Consider the following 25,989-nt stretch of genomic DNA (forward strand, 5'->3'; position numbering starts at 1 on the left):
CACGCCTCAGTACCAACATGAAGAAACAGAAAGTTCTCGTCTGAACATACCCCCTCTTCGAACCAAAATCGAGTTTCCTCGATTTGCAGGGATGATCCCACGGAGTGGTTCAATAGAGTAGCACAGTTCTTTGAATTTCAAAGAACTCCTGAAGATCAAAAGGTGAGCTTGGCAGCTTTCCACATGGAAGGTGAAGCAAACCAGTGGTGGCAATGGCTGAATCGGACATACAAGGAAGAAAATCGAACCGTAACCTGGACTATGTTTGCCGACGAGCTGTGGGCACGATTCGGTCCAACAGATGGAGAAGACTTTGATGAGGCTCTTTCACAAATAAAACAAATTCAAGACAATCATTTAGAAAAGACCAATTCAATCCTAAGCTAAAAACTTGGGATTTTTCTTGGGAATCTTGGAGGACCTTCTCGGTGTATCATGAGTCATGTGACGCAGTCCGGCAAAATCGATCATTGGCGTCCAATCTCAAAGCTCTCCATGAGAGTAAGATCTGTATACAAGAAATTTGTTATTTCATTTTATTTTCTAAATTCTTTATTCATCTTGGTACATGCTGCCCAATCTTATTGTGCTTAGCAAGCTGACGATATAGCCAGTTTTATGAACTTGAGACAGTGAAATATAGCAGTCTTTAGCCATACCCCATGGCTAAAATGAAATACCCAACAACAATTACCACTATAGATGTGCTCTCCTGTAGAATGCAGGCATCCTTTACTTAGATCCTAAAGCTTTGCTAATGCAGATGCTGTGTAGGAGGATCTGGCAGGGAGCTTTAAATCTTCCCATTCTTCGTCATCTACCCTGGAGAAGTATTGATCTATCATACTGTCATTGAGCTGATCCAATCTGGAAGGCTCCCACTGAAAAAAAGGGGTTAAAAAAACCACATTAGCATTAGAAGACTGAACTTCAGTTATATGTGTAGAGCACTTTCTGAAGAATGTGATGCTCTAAGATGGAGGGATCGAGAAAAATGAGAAACAACCTTGGGATTTTTATCCTTATCGAATAATATAGCCCTGCAACCCTGCATTTAAAAACGTTGTGTTTAGGGTCATTTACAAGATAGGGAAGGGTGAAAAGAATGGTTGAATCAGCTGCAAACCTCCACGAAATCCTTGCTGACTTCTCCTCGCATGACATGACAAACCATTCTGTACTCACGGATGAGACATTGGCCCACACCTTGGACCCTTCCTTCTCTAATCTGGATTTGAAAAGAGCAAACAAACTTTAAGTTGCAGTGGTTTTGAAATCTCATAACGGACTTTTTCAGCTAATTTCTAGGTTTGGCTTCTAAATTTTACCATATAAAGGAAATGGAGTTCCAAGTTTTTGAAGTTGGACTTTGCAACTTATTGTTGTTCTGTTTTTACTTCCAAATGTGCCACTCGATGTGTTAAAAAGAACTACTTAAATTGGGGTACTGAATGTTTTCCCTATTTTAGAAGAGTATTACAACACTTAAATACCTACCTACCTTGATTTTTCATGCTTGGGATTTAAAAGCAACACTTAAGGCATAGAAAATCTGAGGGAAAGGAAATAGACAGGAAAAGTAAAAGAAAAAAGTGTAAGAAAATAAAAAATGGATTTAGAATCAATAAATTATTTTTATATGTTACTTCAAACTCATTTTACTTATTATAACTCTTATATATAAGGATTAAATAATTTTAAAATATATGAATTTCTAATTATTTTTAATTATATTTGATTTTTTTTCTTATTTTTCATAGGAAAAAACCAATATGAGAAAATCATTTTTCTTAGCAATTTTTTTCTTTTCTTGCACTAAACATAGCGTTAGTACCGAAACAAGCAGCCTTTATGTCCCATGTCATAGCAAACCTATTTATTTATCAAAAACAAACATTCATTGATACGAATCACAAATGAAGGATGAGGAATCCTTCAATCTTTTTACAAAATCTGATCAAAAGAACTGGAGAAAACTTCTCCAATAGAGCAAGGACATCTATACATCACTAGAGTACCCACCCATCAGTATACAAGGAGAAGTGACTCAACACTCCTCAAGGGGGTTAATAATCTCCTAGAAAATGAACCCGAAAAATTGCTCCTCTCTTTGCTAAAAGATCAACAACACTATTAGTTGAATGAGGAAATTGATAGAGACACCCATCATACCTCGATGGCTAAGCCTTCTCCTGCTGGGTTTGAAAAAGCTCTGACCACAATACTATGGATTTTTTTATCACTCCTCCAATCTCCAGTTGCCCTGGTTGTCCTAAAGCACGTCCATCAAAATTTAACTTGAATGAACCCATTGAAGGTGGAACCCAACTAGGGAGCAATAAACCTATTTATTTCACATATTATTAAATACAAATTCTATTTTTTACTTCAATAAAACAAATATTTCTACCATTTTCAATAAATTTTTCACAGTTTATTTTTTCAAAAATGAATGTGAAAGCTATGAAATTGGTTCTTGTTTCCATCCTTCCATTTGCATAGTGACAAATCTTTCAATTATCAAATGCATTGCACACTACTTAACCAACAGGGGTACTTAAACTAACCCTACTGATTGGGTTTTCTCCTGGGATATCCCTGTTAGAATATCTTGAACTAGTGTTGTCCAGGCCAGCTAGGACTGTTGCCTCTACCAAGCCTTGTTTGGGTAAGAAGCTCATCACAACTCAAAATTCAAACCATGTGCCTCAATGTTGTTCTCCACCAACACTCCTTTTCTGCCATATAGGCTAGCCTATGCTGTATCTCCAACCAAAACTTTACTTCCAAACAACTACCTTGTGTCACATGGTGGTGGGGTTAATTCAGTGAATTGATGGGTTAACTCAGTGCTAAGGGACTGAATCCTATCTTCTCTGGCTCTGCTAACTACAACAAAGATCATCAAACTCTATGCCCTCTAAAATTTCCACTATTATCAAGCAATGTTTTAGCAAAGAGAACTGAGGGGTGCTTGATAAAATTTAATACTTATTATTTAATAACTCAAGTTGACTTTAAATCAAATTGTCCTTAAGTTATTAACTTAAAACTTATCACTTATTATTTGCTCTAAGTATTAAGGTTGTTTGGAAAAATTAACTTAAAATCTATTCTAAATACATATTTACTCTCATTAATTTTAATTAACATTTATATTTTCATTAATCTTAAACAATAAATTTATTTTTTAAACATTCATATTTAAAGATTGCAGATACATGGATAACTACAAAAATAATTTATTATAAAAGATGATTTGTAAATGTAAAGTCATAGTTGTAAAATATATTCTCACTAAACATAGGTAAATGAGACAAAAGAGATTTGAGATTAAGAATAAGTCAACTATTTTGACTTGACACTTAAAGTTGGTTTTGACTTTAAATGGTGATATTAAGTTATTTTATCAAATATGCTTAATCTACTTAATGACAAATTAAGTCATTAAGTCATATTAAGTCATAAAGATGATTTATCAAATACCCTCTTAAACTCTTATTTAAGTTAACAAACTTCAAAGATCTGAAGATTATCTCCATCACCTTAACCACACTTTTGGCCCAAATGAACTAGAGGTCCAAACTCCAAAGATGGAAAAGCAGTCCTTGACCTCCCACCATCCAGGCAGGAAAGCCCCAGTTTGTGCCAGCTCTCTGCAATTACTTGTAAAGAAATCATAACCTCATCCTTTAGCCTTACTGATCCAACCTTGCTTAAGAAAATAGTGTCCTCCACTAAGTCCACGAAGAAGATCCCACCTTTTAGGGAAAATTAAGCAATACAAGCTGCCCCCAACCACCAAACACGTCTGCAAGAACTTTCCAAAACTCATCCAATCCACCAACTCCAAGCCACATACTCAGATTATGGCTCATGACCATATTCCCATGACAGTAATGCCTTCATTTTGTGCCCCCCTTGACCATTTCACATAAAAGCAGAAAGGTGACCTTTCCCCAGCTGCAATTCTCATCCCCCTTTATTCCCTTGCTATGCGAAAAAACCTTCTCTTTTTCCAGTTCCTCTGGATCTAGAAGAGATCAACAGACACAATTGGTCCAATCACTACTTTTAGGTACTTCTAGAATCACCCAAAATAGGGGTCTCCAGATTGTCATAAACTCAGTCACAAATACACTTGTCAATGTTGTTCCAGAGAACCTTGACGAGTCTTAAGTGTCCCCTAATTTCTTATCGAAAAACCCCCCTTTGTTCCAATGCTGCAGCCCCATGCAACTATTCCAATGACCATGAGACTTCTTTCTCTTCAAACATTAAGGAAAATGTTCCCTCATGACAAATCCAGTGATAAAGAAAGCCCTCTGGCACCCTCATCTTCCTTGAGCTCAAAACACCTTTCCTCCAACCCCACATCCACTTCCAAGGAGTGAATCATGAGGGACAAGTTCACAGCTCTTCAGACCTTTTCTTGAAGAAGTCTTTGTTATGAAGCCAAATCTTATATGGATTCATGGGACCACACATCACAAAGAATATAAAAAAAATAAAACCCTCAACTTGTCATAACCAGAGTCAAATCTCAATTCTATCAACTTTATACGGATTTCATTATGCAACTATGCTGAGGAGATTCTTGGCAGAATTGGACTAAAATTATAAGATCAAGATTCATAAGATTCTAAAGTTCTGATTAGGATTGTATACCTTGACGAAAAAGTTAAATAATTGTTGGGACCCGACCCACACATAGCAGCTGTGTTCAGAACATTTTCTCAAGTACACGAGGCAGCATAGGAGCAACTTCAAACCATGGACCTAAAATTATGCTCCATGCATTGATACTGCTAGAGAAACACTCCTTGGCCTAAGAGAAAAATAAGCATCTTGATAGGTAGTTCAGCCTATTAGGTTAGTAACTGTCAGTCCATAGAAACACATCCTATGAAAGGCATGTAATTTTTTACCCTTTTGGCTTCAGCTTTAGCTGGAAAGCTCGAATGACCTTGTAAAATCATTATGCACCATTGATCTTGGTTGTCTAAACCAATCATTGATACCCTATTGGACTCCAAAGGTTGGTAACCATCCATCCTCATATTAGTTGCAAATTTACTACCTATCATTTCGTCCCAAATATGCAGGAATTTTTAGTGCAAAACTTGTGAAGAAAGAGAATTACCAAAAGAAAAGACTAAGGCTTAGTGCTCTGTGATTCGTTTCCTATGATCACTGGGATGAATTTTTACAATAGAAATCTTCTCCTGATGCCTATTTGTTTCTTCTCCTAATAAATTCATTTATTGCAATTACTTAGTAGTGGACATATAACAAAAGGATTGAGCCCTAACCATTATGAAATTTATAATCTTCTCTATTTTAATCTTCCTTACAACTTTCTTCACTCTTTTTTTCCAGAATGTTTGTGCTTCACCATATGACAGATATCAACTGATGGTAAATTATTTGATGGCATTACAAGGAAAGGAGTTATAAGGAAGGAAAACAATGAAGCTCAAGGTGGTGAGAAAGGACATATTGAGCTACAAAGGAAAAAAAAAAGAAAAAAGGTATATACAGCAGAATGAAATAGCAACCCACCTTACAATGCCCCTGCCCCTCCCTCTTCCCTTTTTTTTTGGATCTGGGCACATAAACCAAGTGGTTGGGATACCCTTTTTCCTCAACTTTTTAAGGCTGGTATGGTTCTTCTTAGACTCAACTTTGTTTTAACCAAAGCCCAAGATCTCATGTTTGACTTTTCCAACAACCCAAAAGATACCCTTTTTCCTATCTCAGACAAAGCTAAGCCATGTAGCTATCAATAAGTTTGATTGTTTTCCAGATTTTCATACGAGATTACCAACTATCCTCAAAATTATAGCTTTTGATGCTTAAGTATTGAACTTTTATAAAGGAAAAAAAATGTTAACCATGGCATCATGCATCCATACCGATCTCAGTGAGATTTTAAGACTTGTTGGGGAAGCCTTCTGCAAAGACTGAATTGTTGAAGAGATCCAGTCATCAGCGCTTTTTACAGCTTCCCTCTCCTACAACAGAGAACTAAGAATCTGGTCAAGTAAATGGCAACATTTTCATCCATGGTTAGGTTCCAGGTACTAAAAGTAAAAGAGAATAGAGCAGAACTGAAGCAACGAGAACCCAATGGGGAAAAGCAAAAGAGGACATCAAATCAACTTTCTCATATAGAGACAATCCATCTTATCAACTTACAAGAGCAGACAAAATTTCCTCAATTGTTCTCCGAGAAAAGCACCTATTGATAATATCCAACCTGCAGAAAAATAACCACTGAAATGAGGATATGGATAATGAAGAGCCAGGCCAAAAATTGAAGACATCCTTCATTATGATTTTTTAACTATTGGACAACCAATTTTCCTAAAAGCTTAATCTTGAAGGATTTGGATCCACAATGTATATCATGTTCTCTAACATTAACAAACTAAGATATCTCTCATTACTATTTTAGCATGTCCAAAATTTTGAACGCACATAGCAAATGTTCAGGCTAAATCTAGGATTTAGAAAAGATTTCAGGTGTATGGTTAATGTTAATTAATTAATAGGAAAAAGTATAAATCAGATGAGAATTAGAGTAAGAAGATCAGAAATAAGACATGGCGAGAAAATGTACAAAGAAATTCTCTATGGTTCAACTACCTTGACATGAATAGGGGAAAGAAACTTAAGCCAATCCCCATTCCAATACTAAGCAAGAGAAAGGAATACAATCAGAAAAATATGGTCTGGCTAGACAGCCAAAATTAAACCCAGTTTATCCCATTTCCAAATCGAATGATTGCCTAATTTGCAAAGAAAACTCCTTATCCTTTGCATTCTGACTATAGACCAAGTAGAATCTTCCAATTTAAAATTAAATAATTAAACAAAACTAAGTGCTTAGCCTAAAATTCAATTCTATCTTTGTTGGGTTTTGTTAGCCCAAGGTTTCACAAAACTGATTTTTGATGATATCAAAACAAAGGATTAGTATTTCATCCTAGATTTCAAAGTGTTGGATGGGTGCAAAATTCTTGCAGCAAGAATAAGGAATTCAAGAAGAATGCATTTGGTTCAAGTCAAGAAAACATTATTTGAGCATGCTTTCTTAGGGATTGAAATTTTGTGCAAATGTAAGACTAGGATAATGTGCAATTATCTCACGACTTTCATCATGACCTTTTTTGAAAAATTATCTGATCAACAACAAACTCATTCATTCAAGGTTTTTCAAAGTTTTATGTTGTGTTTGGTTTTGAAAAATATTTTTTAATTTTTATTTTCTAAAAACAATTCTTATTTCTTTTTTTTCCCCTTGAAAATATGTTTGATTGAGAAAAGTAAAAACTATTTTAGAAAATGAAATTCGTAAAATCTTGTTTGGTTTTTGAGTTTTAACTAGCATAAAAAAATGATAAAAAGAAATATAATTAAAATTTAATATAATAAACATATCATGAGATGAGATTTTGCCATTAAAAAGGATAATATTACTACTTTTATATGGGACCTTATTATATTACATTTGTTCATTTTTTTTAAACCAGTTTATAAAATATTTTAATATACTTATAATTAATTAAATAAATTATTCAAATATAAAAATATATATAGTTATAGTAATTCATAGTCTAAGGAATAAATAAAATATTTATACTATATATTTAATTTAAGATTATATATTTTTTTTTGATAAGTAAAGAGAAGTATATTAAAATGAAAGAGGAAACACCAAACTAGTGTCCTTTAGGTATACAAAGAGTATACAAAAGCAGCCCCTCGACTCAAAACCAAGGAAGCGAGCCGAAACCCCTACCTATAACAAAAGCCTAGCCACTCAATAAAGCTAACCAGAGACCGCGGGCTCAAAACTATAAACATCCTCACCCATGACCACAGATTACATACAAAGAATGTTTCAACCTTTGGATTGACAACACCTCATTCCCAAAAGCCAACGAATTTCTTTCCTTCCAAACTGTCCAAAATATACATAAGGGGGCCATTTGCCACGCCTTTTTACGGATTTTCCCCACAAACGCTCCATGCCACCCAGGAGAGTTTCCTTAACTGTACCAGAGAGAACCCACTCCACCCCAAAGAGAGAAAAAAGAAGATTCCACAATGTCCTCGTCATAACACAATGGAGTAAAAGATGATCCACCGTTTCTTCTTCAGAAAGACAAAGAAAACACCTATTTGCCAAAGAATAACCCCTCCTCTGAAGTTGGTCTAGAGTTAAGATTTTGCCCCAGGATGCTTCCCACGAGAAAAAATCTACCTTTGGCGGCACACTCGCTCTCCAAATACCAACATACGGGAACATAGCTGAACCACCAGGCTCCAAAATAGAGTAGAGCGACTTGACTGAGAAGACACCACTTTTAGATTGACAGATGGCTATGTTTCTGTAAAAGAGGTTGAATTTTGTTTGATCATATGTTCTTGAGCAAGCAACAAAGATGAAACAACTTTCAAAGAATATGGATCTTCACAGAAGTGATCATAGCAACAACAGAATCATATTCTGGACTAAAACCAGCTAAAATTACCAAGATCTGATCCTCATAAATATTATGTTCAGATGAAGATAATATGTACGAATAAGTTTCCATTTTAATCAAGTAATTTCTCATTGACAAACCACCTTTCTTTTGACTTTGCAACTTTAAATTGTATTGTGTTACCTTTGCCTTTGAGAAGAAAAAATCTGTTATACTATTCTCCAAACTTATTTTGCACGGTCACATCTAATGAGTTGAGACAACACTCCAAGGCTAATTGAGGCTAACAACCAAGAAACAAGTAGATTATCTTGCCTTTCAAAAACAATATATGCAGGATTGATCACTTTAGTTCCACCTTCCTTGAGAAATTCCGAAGGAGGAATCATAGCTTCTGAAATGAAGTTTGCTATTCCATAACCTTTGATTACAATAAGAACCTGATGTTTCCAGGAAAAATATGTATCATCCAACTTCATGGTAACGAGTTGCTTGGGAGGATTGGTAACTTGAATAGGTGGAACAATTGGAGATAGCTTCATTACTTCAGATAGGGTAGTGATGGCTATGGAAGAGATTTTCCCCATGAGTGAGCTTCAAGCTTTGATACCATGATAGGGTATTGGAACATAACATTGATAGACATGATCCTTTAAACTCTTTCTTGTATATTGACACTTGTGGGTAATTACATTATAATTGGGTTAATTATATTTCTGTAATAGATAGTTCATAATTGTTGTAACAACCCAGAATAATAGGAAAATACAGGTCACCAATCTAGCAACTCTTACTAACAATTTACAATGCTAGTGACCTTTTCACTTGTAATCAATTTGCAATGCTAGTTTTTTCAATTCCACCATAGTCCATTTATTGCTCGTGTAAGAGAGCGTGGAGCGTGAGACTATTTGTAAGAAAAATTGAAGAAATTGTAAAAGTCTATTGGCATGTAAAGTTCAAGGAGTCCTTGGTTTAAGGAGAATCCTTCTTTAGTAGAGAAACTACAAGGCTTGGATTGGAGCTTGGAGATCAGGTACATATGCATGTCTGGTGTAGAACCACATAGTTTGAGTTTGAAATTTTGAAAAAGAGAAACAACCCCCCACCCTTCCCCCTCTTAGGTGATTACCCTAGGTTTGCTAATAATTGACTTCATAGTTTTGGCTTCCATATAGGGTATATCTTCTCTAACCAGACTAGGGCAATTATGTTAGTATGTCCTCCATACCCTTTGCATGCATGCATTGCAATAATGAGTAAACAAAATGCATTTTTTTTAGGTGCTTTATTTTGAGTCCTAAATTGTCTATATTTCAACTTTACAAATCAGTGAACATTTCAGGTTACTAAAACATCAGCATAAAGAGTTGTTTAGCAGAACTATTTATGCTACTGGTGCAAAATACAGGTAGCACTATTGACGTAGGTATTATTCATGCTATTATACATTTGTAACAATGAAAATAATGCATCTTGTTCGTTCTTTTTCTTATCTGTTTTTTTTCCCCTTAGATTGGAATGATGGATAAGATTAGTTTTTTCAAGGGATAGACTTAATTACTATTAGAGTTTCTAGTCTACCAAAAGAGCTGCAATCATCTATTTCATATTATCAAGCATTTATAGAGAAGTAGCAGCTCTGAGCTTTATTTGGAGTAAGAGTTGAAATGTCAAGTTTCTTGTCTTTCTACATTCTTGTCCCTGTTCTTGTACTATTATTAGCATTATTCAGGCATAAGTTTGACAAAGTAAAATATACCATCTCTCCTAAACCTTAAATTTTCTTGATTCATTTAATTAGCATGGTTACAAGAACAAAAGAGCTTTTCTTTTCTTTGTAAGTTTGAAGTCTTTAACAAGATTACAGAGGCATTATTTGGCTTGAAAACGAAGTACAGATCATTCCTAAGTTCCTAAACTACCATAGAGAAAATGAAAGTGTGCATAGAAGTCCACTGTTGTACTTAGCAAATATATTGTGGATAGCTGCTACTCAAGAGTTGGGATCCTTTAGTTCTAGTCCAATTTCTGCCTGGTGTCCTAATCAACTGTTTGGCCCATTCCTTCCTCAATTTCACATGGAACAAATCCAATCACTTGCATAAACACTTGTTCCAACCACATATTGGTCAAATGGATCAAGTGGTCACTTTAAGAGGAGAATTTAAGCCCCATCCTTCAATGCATTACCAATTCTTGCATCAGAGGTTTGGAGAAGCAAGGCAAGAAAATTTCAATAAATGGATCAAGAGGTGTGTCTAGTTTAATGAAACCTCCAATTACAAAACTATGACAGTTAGGTAAACTATTTGACAAATTAGCTTCATAGGCTAGGGATGAATGACAATCAGAAGTTACATTTTAAAGTGTTAGCTGTACATATCTGTACATACCATAATGTGGTTGTTTCCTTAGGGATAACACCTTCCTAATCAGGTCTCTCAATTGTATATATATATATGTATTACTCCTCTGATAAATAATAAGAAATTAAGAAGTACCTTGATTCGGTTACATAAAGGCACCAAATCTTAAGGGAATGACAAGGATATGTGGATTAGCCAAAAATGGTTTTACAATAGGAAAGGATTCAGAGATGTCAAAGCATGGGATAAGATTAAACAGATCATGATCAAACACTTCAACACGCCCAACATGAAGTCACAAAGTCATCTTTAACTCACTAATCGACAAGCCCCTTCTACAATTTAGCAGTGAAGATTATTATTTCTATGCTCTGACAAGCTGAGGCTGCAAATTACCTCTAGCTGGCTGCTTTTCTATTCAACACACCTTCAAGCAGAGGAATCCAGTCTACCCGAATCTCTATTATTCTCCTATATGAGAGGCATATTGATCTTTTCCGGTGAAATAATTCAAGGTAACTGCAGAAGAATCTGGAACTTTTGGATGACTGAAAGCTAAAGAGTTGCGAGAGAATAATATTCTCCTACAAATCAACCAATGATCTCTTCCTATTGTGAAAGGTTCACGGCATTCCTCTCTAGCCCAAATAAACCACAAGATAGATAAGGTAGCTCCGCCCTCAGGGTCCTCCCTTTGGGAGCTGCTCATGCTATCCCAGCCATCAAAAACAGTCTCTAGCGTAACTCTAATGCAAAAAGGCAATGGGGAAAAGATGGTCCCTGGATCCTCCATTCCTTAAACATAAAACACAACAAAGAAGGCCAATGGCTTTATAAGAACAAATGAACCTAGGAAAGTTTATTCATATTAATTTTCCAAACTTGACAAAATTAAGTCTTATATTTGTCAGAATGTAACGAAAAGCAGAGAGATTTTTATTTACTGCAATGAGTTACTGTCCCGATGCCATAGTACAGTGCCATTCAGTTTCATCCTATTTTAGCATTGAACAAGACAAGTTTCTATGCAATTTATGGGTTACTAGGGTTTTTAATTGATACCTAGGATTTATTGGAGTCAAGTGCTAGGATTTATTATGATGGTCTTTGGTCTATTTATTTATTTAGAGTTAGTGAAAATCCAATTGAGACTTTGCAGCTTTGAGCTCTCTTTGGAATGTGTGATTACCCAGTAGCATTCTTGTCAATTTTCCAGACTACTTCTAGTCTTGCTTTAGTTATTCTTCCAGTTAAATCTTTGCTCCTGCTTTACTGATATGGTCATTATAGGATACATGATATATTTCATAATAAAAATTGCACAAACCACTATTCCAATACTAATTTTGTTGATCCTAGAGACATCTGGTATCCTCTTGGCATATGTGAACTCCAGTCACCAATAAATTATATGAGGAATAGGAAAAGGTAAATAGCTTACAACAATCCACAACGACAAATTAATTACACCCTAAAGAGGAAGAGCTAAGAGGAACTTACCTGTGGTACGTACTCTTGTCTTTCAAATAAGGTTGCAGCGAATATTCATCAATCACTGCAGAAATAATGGCTGGATCACTTGAATCTAACTTGTGAAGTGCTGCTTCTAATGAAGACAATCTCTGTCCATTGATTAAGACACATAAAAAGGAATTAAGAAGGCAAATCACTCCAAAGAAAAATAAAAGACAAAGTGCTCCTCAACAGAGAGGCATTACATGGTTTCAATGTAGCAATCATGCATTTGTTGTTCACTCAAATGCTACAGAACAACACATATACAGAATAATTGTGACACAAGACGACACGTAAATCTTGAAATGCTATCTAAAAAGATTAGTGAGCCAAGAAATTAGAAAGACTATGGTTTAGGGTTCTTGGATATGGAAGTCAAACTCTAGGTTTTAAGGTCAGCTGCTAGAATTCCAGAAAAACAAATTGCTCAAATTTTTGGATGGCAACTAATTTAGGCTCTGCCACTCTGGGCTGTTCAAATAAAGAATTGAATATAGAAAGAGGTTCAGCATTATGAAAGTAGAAATTTAGGTCATAAGAATAAATACAACAGTACCCATTGAACTTTAATAGTAGCAGCACTAAAACTAAGGAGGATAAGAACAAGTAAGAACTCAAAATTTCCAGCAATCACAATCAAATTTGTTTTGTACTAACAGACCATATTTTTTACTTTTAAAAACTTCCAAGACAAAACCTTCTAACATGAGACTAACAAATAGTGAAAACCAAATAGGACTTAAATTCTTTTAAAATTCAATAAAGATTCTAATAACACAAATTAGAAATTCAACTAAAAGGAAAAAAAATTGAATAAGATCTTTGTTGTGCTAATTATAAGAAGGGAGACGCGTAGGGAATAAGGGGTGTAGACCCAAAAGTTTGGTGGAGGGAATAAAAAAAGCTACCAGAGGATGCTAGCTTATTGGATCAAGTGGGTTATTGGGGAATAGTTACTGAGGTTCAAATGCATTTGTGGAGGAACAAATTGTAAACACCATGCTCATTGCAAATAAAGCCATTGGTTCTATATTAAAGAGAAAGCTAATTATGTAACCAAGAATTTTATATCTATTTCCTTAGAGGATGAATTTCTGCAGAAAAAGGAATGATTAGCTTTTACTCTATTGTTAGATTCTCAATGTTGGTTGATCCCCATCTGATTAATTGGTCCATAGCCTGCTTGGAAAAAAAGTATGGAGGCCTTAGCATTAAAAATCTCTCTACTATAAACAAGGCAATTCTTGGCAAGTGGAGTCGAAGATTTGCAATTGAGGGGGAATCCCTATGGGAAAGTGTAATAGCACAAAAGTTGGGAAGAGGGGCTTGGAGTTCAAAGGGTGTAAGGATCGTTATGGTATGGGCATGTGGAAGGCTATTAGAAATAGATGGGAGTCCTTCATGAGCAGATCTCATTTATGGTTGCAATGGAAGAAGAGTAAAATTTTGGAATGATAGATTGTGTGGAGACTTATCTTCGGAAGAATTCTTTCTACATTATTCTCTATAGCTAACGATAAAAAGTCATGGGTGGTACAGATGTGGGAGCAAGTTAGGAGGGTGGTCAGTGAAGTCCCCACTTCTTAAGACAATTTCATGATTGGGAGATTGAAGAGTGATACCTTCTTATAGAAGTTGATGAAGAGCTTAGTTAGGAGAGAGAAGGACGACAGAATGGGGTGGAAAGAGTCCAGGTGTGGCAAGTTCTCGGTTAAATCCTTCTACCACTCCTTAATCTGAGGAAAAAGAGATTGGAATCCCTGGATACTTGGGAGAGTTGGATTCTTTGCATGGGAAGCAGCATGGGGACGGATTTAACAATTTGTCAACTTAAAAGAGGGGATGATAATGTCAAACAGATGCTATATGTGTAAAGTGAGGAAGAATCAACTAATCATTGAATACTTCATTGCCCTAAACCAAGTATCTTGTGGTGGAAGAGACAAAATCTCTCTAAGGGGACAAACTAAAACTTAACAAGAGCACTTTTTCAAGCTCGCTGTTCATTTTATCTCTTCATTTGTAATCCTAATAACAATATGAAAAAGGTCAGAGAAAAATCCAAGGGAACTTTCTACAGGCTGGAAGAGATGCTGGTTATGGAGAGGAGAGGGGTGCTTGATCTGAAGGAAGGTTATTTTTCTTGCAAGGAAAAGGTGGTCTTGGTTTAACAGCATGGATGTTGTTATAATGCTTGTGAAGAAAATGGCTTTGGAGGTTTTTAATTGACAGAGAAACATAATGAAGGAAATGAGTGGATGGGAAAATTTGGTGAGAAGGCGATTAATATTCCAGGAAGAGAAAGGGGCTATTTGAAATTCATTAAGGTAGACTCAAAGAGTGGAATGATTTTTGCCTTGCAAGCAAGTTTGTCAGAAGAGGAGAAAAGTGTTAAGAATGGCCACTTTGTGTTTTAACTGGCTAGTTGGCATGGAAACTTGTGAAGAAGATGAGGAAACTGTGGAGGATGTTCCCCTTGTGTTTAACTTGGTAACTTTGGAGGAGAGAGATCACAAATCTTGAAGGCTTTGGTGTTAGCAAAGCTGAACTTCTGGATGTTTTTCTTAAATCTCTGTTCCTTGGTTAGTGATTTAGGGAAGGCATTGGCTTCTATGATCTCACCAATACTTCAAAGAGGCTTAAGGCTTATTATTGTAGTTCTTCTTTTAATTTCCATTTACCATATGTTGCCTATATATCCTCCATATATGTGAGTACTCCTCCTTTTTAGCATTCTTTACAAATTTATTACTTATTGAAAACAAAAACAAATTTTCATAAATCTCCATGGACCTAACCCTTTGGTAAAAGACCTAAATCAAAATAGAAGTTTGCTTCATTGTTAGCAGTTGTAGACATGGATTTGTCTCTTCAGATACACATACCATTAAGAAACATTCAGTTTAAGTTACTTAAGCAACTCAAAAGATTAGCATCAAAATAAACCCAATTTGGCTAGCCACATCCCAGTTTCACATTAATTAAATCATGTTAACATGTGTCACCATTTCTAACTAGTATTATTCCTTAATCAGAGAAGTATATTTGTTTTTGTTATTATTTGAGCTCTCAACTTGCGTCTAATACATAACAATCATATTGAGATTTGGGACAAGACGTATACTGCTGAAGGGACAAAATGAGTTGCAAGGCCGCATGCAAGCATTTCAGCACCATCCAACCTTGCACCTGTCAGACCAACATATTCTCCTGCCAGATTCGTAGAGGAAAAATGAGTGAGTAGCACAAACGAGTATTAGTTGGCAAAGTTCTTTAAGGTTAGGCACAGTAATCAAGACAGAAAGAATTTATATATGTATTGTTAAAAAAGGCAGTTGCAGTTCTTTCATGATTAGTCCATAGCCCCAATCAATGAACTCCAATCACAATCATCAACGAAAATGATAAGGCCCTTAAACATTCATATAGACATAGAAGTTATATACCTTTTCAAACACCTTCAATATAGATGTGGCTGTGGTGCAACTGAATGCATTAACTCAAAATGTGATTTTATTAGTGAAATTTGTGAAATGGATCATTTCTTTTCCTTTTGTCTTGAAATAAGCCATGTCAGCAAAGCATGCTAGAAAGAGTTCATTGGTTTTCCCACACACATCATATGAGATAGCAAGCCGATAAAGCAGCCTTCAGGCAACATATTTTATGCAGGTTCCAACTTCCAATCAATCTATTCAACCAGTTACTCGAACCTAAATTACCAAACCAGCAGTGCAGGTTGAACACTCTTCCACTGCACTTCAACATATCATTTTGGGTCAATTCTCAGATGATAGAGGCTAGAGCAAATACAAGCCTGGAAACAAGAATATTTAATTTTTCTCTTTTTCCCTCTTTTCATTTGGCGAAGCATTGAAAAGCTATAGTCTCTTTATCAAGAGCAGCAGATACCTAGGTTCCTAAGAAGCCAATGAATATTCTAACTTGAATGATTTCATGGATTTTTATTTGAATAGTAAGGAATTAGTTTTATTTCAGGATTTAAAGAGCAACATAAAACTTTTGCCTCCAAACTCCCAAAATTTCAAGCAGCTTACAATAGATTGAGCTTAGCATTTCTTTGTTCTTGAAATTTCATGGGAATATGGTATCAACATTGCCCTTTAATGGAAGCTATATAACCTTGAGAAGCAAATAATAGATTAATATGAACCATAAGTGGATACATTTAACAACACTCAAAGAGACATTTAGAAACAAATTAATCCAAATTCAACATTTGTCCTTGCCTCACAAAAAAATGAGGGATACAAAAATTGGCTGATGGAAAATTATAAGGACTTGAAAATCAGATAAGGCCAAGATCAAACATGATGGAAAAGAATTAAAGCCAACACCATCTAATCAAATTTCAAAGAACCAAGTATCTTAAGAGCAAGGCTGAGATCAGCTCAAGATCCAGACAACCAAGAAAAACTAAAGCCATCCTGTAGCCTGAAAAAAATTCCAGCAATCAACCAAAGTAGTTGTAACACAACTTCCAGAGTATCACTTTAGGGATGAAAACTACAGAAAGCAACCAATGAGGTGTTCCCTAGACAACTAAATGAGCATCTTTGAGAGTAAAATGTTACAGAGAGGAAAGACAGCAGTTACCAGGTGTCCCCAAAAATTCAAACGAGTGCTGAAAGGGCTATGTTGTTTAATTGAAATCCCAAATACAATATGGCTAAGTTGTTTAATTGAATCTCAAATACAATAAGGCTAGGTTGTTTAATTATCTATCAAAAAAATAAGGCTAGGTTGTTAATTCAATCCTAAATATGATAAGTTTTGGTCAAGTGGAGAATTTAGAATATGCTAATAGGTTTATTATAGAGACTGTCCAAAAGATGGATTGAATCAATACCTAAGGATAAAACCCAAAATATAGAACTTAAAAATACAATATTAACTAACAACTCTGTGTGTAAGATTATTTTATTTTATTTATTTTTATCAGAAACAAAACATATGTATTAATTGAGAAAAGAAACATGAGAAGGATGAGGAATCCTCCCCATGATGTACAAACCAAATCAAAAGAACTAAGTAAACCTTCACTAACCAAGGAAGACTACAAAAGGTACAAAATGCCTATACATGCATAACATCTTCTGACCCTATAGACCCAACCCTAGGATGTTGATATCGAAAAGCAACTAAGCTGAATTACACTCAAAGGATAGGGTTTAAAAATGTCTGTACAATGAGCCCAAAAAGAAACATAGAAATGAAGCTGATCCCATGTCATCTTTGGCGTCTTCCAAATGTCCTCGAAAATCCTAGCATTCCTCTCTCTCCACACAATCAAGTGTGTAAGATTATCATGACTGGTTAACTGACGGTAAACCAATCAACTTATCACCAAAAAAAAAAAAAAAAAACAAAACTCTAGTGATAAACCCAATGGATAACATCTTAACCAGCAAATTTCAGGTCAATGTTAGTTGGGTGGACAACCTGACAGGTTACAGCATACAGGATGTGTGTGCATAGGTGGAAGCCTTCGTCAAAGTATTGTGCTTTTAGGGGACAGTACATGATTTTCATTTTGTTTTTTCTTGAAATTTTTCTTTTTGAATTTCAACAGTTTTAACTAACAGACCATATGGTCTGGCCAAACAGTTGAACCTTTTTAGCCATGAGCTGTAAAGTCTTGTTCATTGGGTTCTGGTACAGTTTTTAATCATTGGGGAACATAAACTTTCAGTTTTGTCCCATACCATGCCCAGAAATAAGAAACTAGAACATTTCCTACGTTTATTGACGATGACATTCAAGGTTACAAAAGTTAGAGATGATCCTTCTAAAGAAACCAAATATAATTTCAATTTTTTTTTAACAGAAGAAAGAAACAAAAAGATTTAAATCTCAAGCCTTTAGTCTTTCCAACCATGATGGAACTCATCAGAAAATACATTGAACTAAATATAATGCATAACTCTCCTGCTTATAAAATAACTTCCATTTCTCTGATCAAACATGAGAAGGGAATTTTACAATAAAAAACCTACAACCTCTTGAAAGAAAAAGGCAGCTCAGATAATTGGTTTGGAGATCTAAATGAGAATATTGATTGCAGGCATGTGTAAATAAATCAAGGGTATAACTTGCATTACCAAAGAAACCAGGAAATCTTGACAAGAAATAAGATGCGCCTACATCAGGGAAGAGTCCTAAAGCTGTTTCTGGCATTGCAAAAACCTGCGAACAGTCCACTGTGAGGAACATGTTGACAAGAATTGAAAAGAGAACACAATTGACAGCACGAAAATTCTATCCTTATTTATAAGAATAAAAGTGGATATGGCCTCTAAAAGAATGAATAGATTTCATCAAAAGCCAGGAGAAATAGCAATATCTAATGCCAAGAGCAAAATCACAAATCTGTTGGTTAAGACTTATAACATGCAAAATGGTCAAATCATACGTCCAAGCATTCACCCCATTAAGTGCATAATGCCTGAGAACCCTTAAAAATCAAACCTCCAGGAAGCACAAAGGATAACAGATAGTAGAACTGTATGGAAGATTCAAAAAGCAATACATTGGAAGTGGAATATATCCCAAGTTCACATCACCAAATGTATGCCACATTTTTCCACCAATTCATCTTCCCCATGTTAGAAACATTTCTCCATTATCTTACAAAATCTTTAGCACCCTACATATTTGCCATCTTTCTTATCATCCAGGTTTACTAACGATATGGAATGCTAACTGATGAACTAGGAGTCTAGGACAAAGTGCTGACTGCTGAAGAATTAAGGGTCCTTGAATTGTGTTGTGGGGGGTGAAGAGAGGGTTTATCAAAGCCCATTGTTGCAACTTAGCATGGTCTTGTAAACTTTGCCCCAATCAAAAGAAATTTACTTTGTAAGGATCTTTTAGCTGGAAATTGATAATAAAGTCACAGAAGCCTCTGCAAGTTCATGAATTTGGGCTTGATGGGATGCCAGATAGGTAGTCTAGGAAAACCTTTTAGTTAAATGCTCTCTCCTTTTCACAGGTTGTTGCATGAGAGTTGCAGGGGCAAGGAAGCTTATGGAAGAGCAGTAAGGTAGATTGATTGCTCAAATATAAAAGAATTTCTCTTCTTTGTACTAGGTAATTATGTGGTATGAGTGCCAGTTGGTGTTTTAGAATGTACCATGACTTAACGTTAGCAGCTGGCTCTGCACCACTGTGGGAGCTGCAATCTGGATGGATAATCTTCATACTAATTGCTACACCGCCACTCAGTTATGCTCTCAGGCCTTGTAGTATGTCTTTCTTTGTGCTTTAAATTTCAAAATAATAATTCTACTAGAAAAGGAAAGTAGTAGTAGTGGCAACAGAAAAAAATGAGGCTGTAGTAGTAGTAATGGAAAACCTTGAGGTAGAAGTACCCGCAGAAGAAGTAGTAGTAGTAATAATGATAATAATGAAAAAAAATGAGGTACCATATAAGTCTTTTATTCATAATTCTAGTGATAGGCATTTGGAACTAACAGAATGGAGAAAATCTTAGATTATGCATTTCATTAATCCATGTTCACTTTAGAGGAAATATTATATGGTGCAACTCATTGAACTATGTTCATCCTTTAAAACCTCAGATAAAGAGAGACAAATACCGAATTCTCCGTTGCAATGCGAAATCTACCATGCACTGAAGCACCAGCACCACCTCCCATAACAATTCCATTAAGAATCGAAACCTTTAATTATGTTCACATGTAAATAATAAGGTTAAACCATTCCATATGATGACTGCTGAAACTGAGTTCAGCAAGATATGCTTTCAAGAAGAATATTCATTGACAAATAATCGTAAAAAATCAAACTCAATACACAATGTTGGGTCACCTGGGGTTTACTGTATGTTGCCATAACATAGTTTAGGATATATTCTTCCCAGAAAAATTTTGCACCTATTTTCCAATTACCTGATTCATACAAATGGGCAACAAATTACCACCAACATTGCTAACATGTCCTCTATGTCATGCAAATGAAGCTAGCACATGCTTGCATAAAGACAGCATCTTCCTGATGGGAGATGGCTGAAAATTTTTTGAAAGGTAAGAAAAGAGAGTGGAAAAAATAATAATAATCAAGCAACAAGGAGAAGATAAACAATAAAAAAAAAAAAAGAAGCATCCTCCTCACTGAGTTCATAGCTAACCATTGTCAAAATATTGTGTGAATGACCGAATGCCTTGGCCTTGAGTTTTGTATATTATATATAGACTTTACAAGGATGCTATACATGGAAAGCAAATAAAAGCAAATAAATTCCCGCATGATTCTAGCCATATACATATAAACTATAATCTGTCAAATAATGTATGCTAACTGTACAGAATAATAAATGGAAAAATAAGGAAACAATTGTGGGCTAAAATAAGGAAAGAAGTGTGGACAGCAAAGTTGTCCTTTGACAGCCCCCCTCAAATTGATGCAGGTTGATCAACAAGCATCAATTTGCTACTTAGCAAGCAATGTCGATGACGAGGGAGAGCCTTGGTGAAGATATAAGCAATTTGTAAGCCAGTGGAAATATGTGGAAGAGTGATAACATGAGCTTCAAAGACTGCACGGATAGAGTGACAGTCCACTTCAATATGCTTTGTGTGCTCATGATAGACAGGATTGGCCATGATCTGAATAGCACTTGTATTATCGGCATGTAGAGGTGTAGGATCGGTCTCAGAAAAATCTAACTCCGCAAGCAAACCTCGAAGCCAAATGATTTTAGAACAAGCAAGAGACATCGCCCGGTACTCAGATTCTGTAGATGACTTAGAGACTTTGTCTTGCTTCTTACTACAAACATCTTAAACTAAAACTCCCAACTAAGATAGTTTTTGCCATTGAAACGAACAATAGAATATTCTCCAGACATTACGAAGACAGAAATAGCCTAGGAAACAAAAAAAAAACATCGTCAAAGAGCCTAAATCTGATAACAAACCTCCAAATAATCGAAGATCTCCAAGAGCCTAGAAGCGAAGAAACCCAAAGAAAACTCCAAGATCACACCACAGATGTGTTGTCACAACCACCAGAAAAAAAAAAAAAAAAAAAGAACCCAAAAGCTGGGCTAGAGTCCGAGAGCCCCTAGGGCTAAATCTGAGAGCCCCTAGGGCTAAATCCAAGAGCCCTTAGGGCTAAATCCAGAGCCCTTAGGGCTAAATCCAAGAAAACCCAAAGAAAAAAAAACTAGAAAGCATGTAAACTCTAGGTTCAGAACACAAGCTCTGATACCATGTCAAAATATTGTGTGAATGGTCGAATGCCTTGGCCTTGAGTTTTGCATATTATATATAGACTTTACAAGGATGCTATACATGGAAAGCAAATAAAAGCAAATAAATTCCCGCATGATTCTAGCCCTATACATATAAACTATAATCTGTCAAATAATGTATGCTAACTGTACAGAATAATAAATGGAGAAATAAGGAAACAATTGTGGGCTAAAATAAGGAAAGAAGTGTGGACAGCAAAGTTGTCCTTTGACAACCATAACTATGAATGTTACACACCAGCCAAGGAGGTGGTATTTTACCTCTATTAATATCATGAACCACAGCTGCAACATCACCACCAGAACAAAATGCTCTTCCATTCCCCTACAGACAGATAACAAGTAATATACAAGCCATAATGATTTCTCTCATTGTAAGCTGAAATCAGCATATTATTTCCAATGACTAGAGGAAAGCATGCACGGGACATTGTGATCTACATGAAATTCTGAATCACCATTGAGGTAAAAGATCTCTGTGAGAAATAACATTGAGTGTGCCATCCTTTTTGACTCATATAAGTGTAAATACTTTCATCTACTAGATTTTTCTAATCAAATATCTTTATGCAGTTTACATCACATTAAGGGTTAATTAATCAAACAATAATATGTGGGGCATAGGGAAATCTCTCCTTGAGATCTCTCCAATTTATCTACTTCTTTTATGGGAAACCAGAAATTTTGTATTAATAAAAAAGAAGTGAATATAAGGAAGGATGAGTTATTCTTTGAACCAGATACAAGAAGAAAGAGACTCAAGTAAAACTATCTACAAACAACCAGCAATGGTCCTTCCTAAAAATACAACAAAAACTGACACAATTCCTGCCCATGAGAGAATTACCCAATGGATAGGAAATTCCTAACAGAAACCTCCAACTAAGAGGCTCCTTTCTTGGCCAAACTATGTGCTTTCTAATTTGCTGCCATGCACATCCAAGTAAAGTGGCATCCTAGCTTCTAAAAAGATCAAGAATTTTCCAAATCTAAGATTTCAGTTTCAAGGCTCCCCTTTTTCTTGGGACACCCAAGACATCAACACTTCCAAGTGCTCCTCCACCTGCAGCCACTAGCACCCCAAGAGGATGCCATACCCTTCCCAGTAAAGTAAGGATTTTTGTTTCAATAGCCAAGACAAACCCCTGGTTCGGAGCACATTCTAATCACTGTCCTAGTGGTATTTCTTGACTTAAATCAAAATTAAGTTGAAACTCATATGCAATATAGTTCAGTTTATGATTGTCACATATATGTATATATGTTTCTCTGCTACTTATTTGGGAAGTGACCTACACTTGACCCATAGCTAACAACTTGCTTAAGTGTGCACCTGCTAAGACAAACATGGGGATTTTCTGGATCTAGCTCTCTTGAGTGTAATAAAATTCTTGGACAACTAGGTATGTAAGGCTCTACATACTTGAAGTGAAAGTCCTTTCCCACATACTAATTTAATAGTTCAATTGTAAAAAATACTCATAATATAACTTAAGTATATCTCTACACTGTGAAGATCATGACTCAACCTAAAATAATGCCAGCAGCTATAATCCATCCTTATCAGTGCCCCATCATCACATAGATCTAATTGTTGTTGTGAGATGCATTTTATATTGTTAAGATAATTGATAAAGAGAGAGATTGGTGACTATACCAGCTCAAAATTCATGAACTTAAGAATGTATCAAAATGGGAAAGAGTATAACAGGAGAAGTACTTTTCATCATTTTATTTTTTCTTTATTTCAGAACTTCTCATTTTCATGAGTGACAGATTACCTTTTAGTGGCAGACTTGGTTCTCTTGCCAAGTGATGATTGGACAAGCATTTTTTTTTCCATTATTTAATTTCAAGCTAACAGTGGATGTTTTTTTGTTTTTTCCTTTTACAACTATTAGAGCATGATATACCATGTAGACCTAAATCCTAATAGCTTAAACTTCTATGAAAATTGGTAACTTGGCATCAAAGCTTTGATTCATTGAAAATTCAAGTCCTCTTCCCATCTATTTATTTGTCTAATTATTTGTGATCAATTTGTCTGAAGCTACTACTGTCTGTGCCCCCCACACATGGGAGGTATTAACACATGATATACATTGTGTGCCGAAATCATAATTACCTTAAGCTTTTAGGAAAATTGTAACTCAACAAGAACAAAACGATTTACAAAATCGATAGATCTCAGTGAATAGAATTGGATTTATGGTTATAAAAAACATGACAGCAGATCTCCTGATGTTCATTATGAACATACATGTTACAACAGATGATTCTTCATGATGCCTGATGTTAAGGTATTTTACTTAGTTGGCAATGTTGCTCACTTCTTACTAATTAGATGCAACTTACTTCCTTAGGACTTATTCGTTTCAAGACAAATTCAAACTTCATCAAATTTGGATTTGGAATTGTAAAATTTAAGGCAAGCATGTATTTATGGTTGATAGAGCTTTTGGAATGGCTAATAAAAGAAATTGGGAAGAGAATACTTTCTATTTCCTAATTTGATTTCCACTATATTTTTAATTCCAAAAATTGTTTTTTATAAGTTTTAAAATTATGTTTATCTCTAAATTTGTGTTTGATTTTAAAAAGAATTTTTGTAATATTTTAAAATTGTGATTATCTTTACATTGGTATTTGATTCTAAAAAGAGTTTTATAAATATAAATAGAGATATTTTATTTAAAAAGGAATGTGGATTTTTATGAACCATAAAATAGCATAACCATTCATCAAAAGCTTGATCCTCCAACTCCCAAAATTTAAAAATATTTCTTAAGAGTAACTTTCAGCTACAAGAAAGGTCAAAGATCTTATCATGAAACTTCGATAAGGGCTTCAAGGGATCCACTAAGGAGCACAGGAGTGTTGCGTCGGGAACATGGAAAAAGATTGTAGGTGTTGACAGTATAAAACCCTACGAAGTAGGTGCATTTGATTAGGTAAAACTGTGCACCATTTTCTCATATTTAGTAGATTATTTAGCGGTCGAGAGACTATCCATGGTTTTTTACACCTAGTAAGTTGCTAGGTGATTTTTCCACGTTATATCCTATGTTCATTTAAGTGATTGATTTTATTTATATTTACATGGGATTTTTGCTCTCTCTAAAGAATTAATATAAATGGACAAACCTAAAATAGGTAATAAAATATTAACTTGGGATGAATTCAAAGACTACAACTTTTAAGTAGTTCCATTATATCAAGACTAGACATAAAATTTCTTTCACTTGAGTTGCTGAACACACACCCCCCCCCCCCCCCCCCCCCCCCCCCCCCCCCCCCCCTCACATTTAAAGTAGATTTAGTTCAAAACTAGAAAAGTGAGAGGCAAGGGAGAATTTTTGGCCTGTTCAATAACAAAAATAAAATTGGTCTTATCCAGAAATATCTGTGTTTCAAAAATGAAAATAATAAACATGTTTGATTTTGGATCATTCTGAATTTATAAAGTGCTTGTATTTTTTGAAACACGGAAAAAAAGTTCAAAACTTCCCAAAAATAACCATTTTTAGGGAATATTTTAAATGCAGCTTTAACAGGATGATACCAAACATGTTTTCAGTGTCATTTTCATTTTCATGCTTTTGAAACCAGAAGCCAGCTCTATTTCCACTACCAAACAGGCCCTCTAATTTTACTCTATTTCCTAACAAAAGAAAAAAATTAGTTTCAGAGAAATCCAATCGGGACAAGTACTGATGCTGTGGTCAAACTATTCTTATCACTAGACTTGTTTTAATTGCAACCATACTTTCAACCGTTTTACTAACTGTAAACATGCCTCTTTAAAGTGGATTTTTTGAGACCTTGAAAAGTGAAAGGGGGAAGGAAAACCTTCGATTTGTTCTGTTTCTTAACAAAGAAAATATTAGTTTCAAACCAATCTAGTCAGGATATGTATTCAAACTGCCACAAGCTTACAAAGGAGTTTGAGATGGTCTTATCACCAGACTTGATTTAATTACAATAATCACAGTTCCATGCATTTTACCAACTGCAAAGAAAACCTTATGAAAGAAAAACAATGATTAATCATCAGCAATCACCAACAACTATCATTATACTATAATTGTCATCAAACTTAATATATAAATTTATTGTTGCACTTTATTAGATTTTCCGGAAACATTAAGACAAGAGAACTACAATACAAGTTACTGCAATCCGAAAGGAAAGTGCTTCAGGCAAAGTACCTTCATGATTACCAACTTGACATTACTATCCTCCTCGTAGGCTAGAAAAAGTTCCAAGAGCTTAGAGATCTGAGAAGAAACAGCAACAGAAATAATTGTGAAACGCCCAC

The 25,989-nt window shown here is 35.2% G+C and overlaps 1 protein-coding gene across 1 annotated transcript in view; it reads right to left on the minus strand.

Annotated features, from left to right (window-relative positions):
- Positions 1 to 513: 513 nt before the first annotated feature.
- The window catches only part of LOC117922579 (3-hydroxyisobutyryl-CoA hydrolase 1-like), a 37,956-nt gene continuing 12,480 nt past the window's right edge, over positions 514 to 25,989 (minus strand). Inside the window, exons 3-14 of the mRNA XM_034840732.1 lie at positions 25,880 to 25,948; positions 21,933 to 21,996; positions 20,228 to 20,307; positions 19,996 to 20,079; positions 18,499 to 18,583; positions 15,501 to 15,586; positions 12,362 to 12,483; positions 6,199 to 6,259; positions 5,916 to 6,014; positions 1,127 to 1,228; positions 1,007 to 1,048; positions 514 to 881 (exon numbers count right to left, since the gene is read on the minus strand). Of these exons, the coding sequence (XP_034696623.1) occupies positions 744 to 881; positions 1,007 to 1,048; positions 1,127 to 1,228; positions 5,916 to 6,014; positions 6,199 to 6,259; positions 12,362 to 12,483; positions 15,501 to 15,586; positions 18,499 to 18,583; positions 19,996 to 20,079; positions 20,228 to 20,307; positions 21,933 to 21,996; positions 25,880 to 25,948 (1,032 nt within the window). The 3' untranslated portion in view covers positions 514 to 743. The remainder of the gene's footprint in view (positions 882 to 1,006; positions 1,049 to 1,126; positions 1,229 to 5,915; positions 6,015 to 6,198; positions 6,260 to 12,361; positions 12,484 to 15,500; positions 15,587 to 18,498; positions 18,584 to 19,995; positions 20,080 to 20,227; positions 20,308 to 21,932; positions 21,997 to 25,879; positions 25,949 to 25,989) is intronic.

Source organism: Vitis riparia, chromosome 9 (genome assembly GCF_004353265.1).
Source record: "Vitis riparia cultivar Riparia Gloire de Montpellier isolate 1030 chromosome 9, EGFV_Vit.rip_1.0, whole genome shotgun sequence".
In the NCBI taxonomy this organism is placed as follows: domain Eukaryota; kingdom Viridiplantae; phylum Streptophyta; class Magnoliopsida; order Vitales; family Vitaceae; genus Vitis; species Vitis riparia.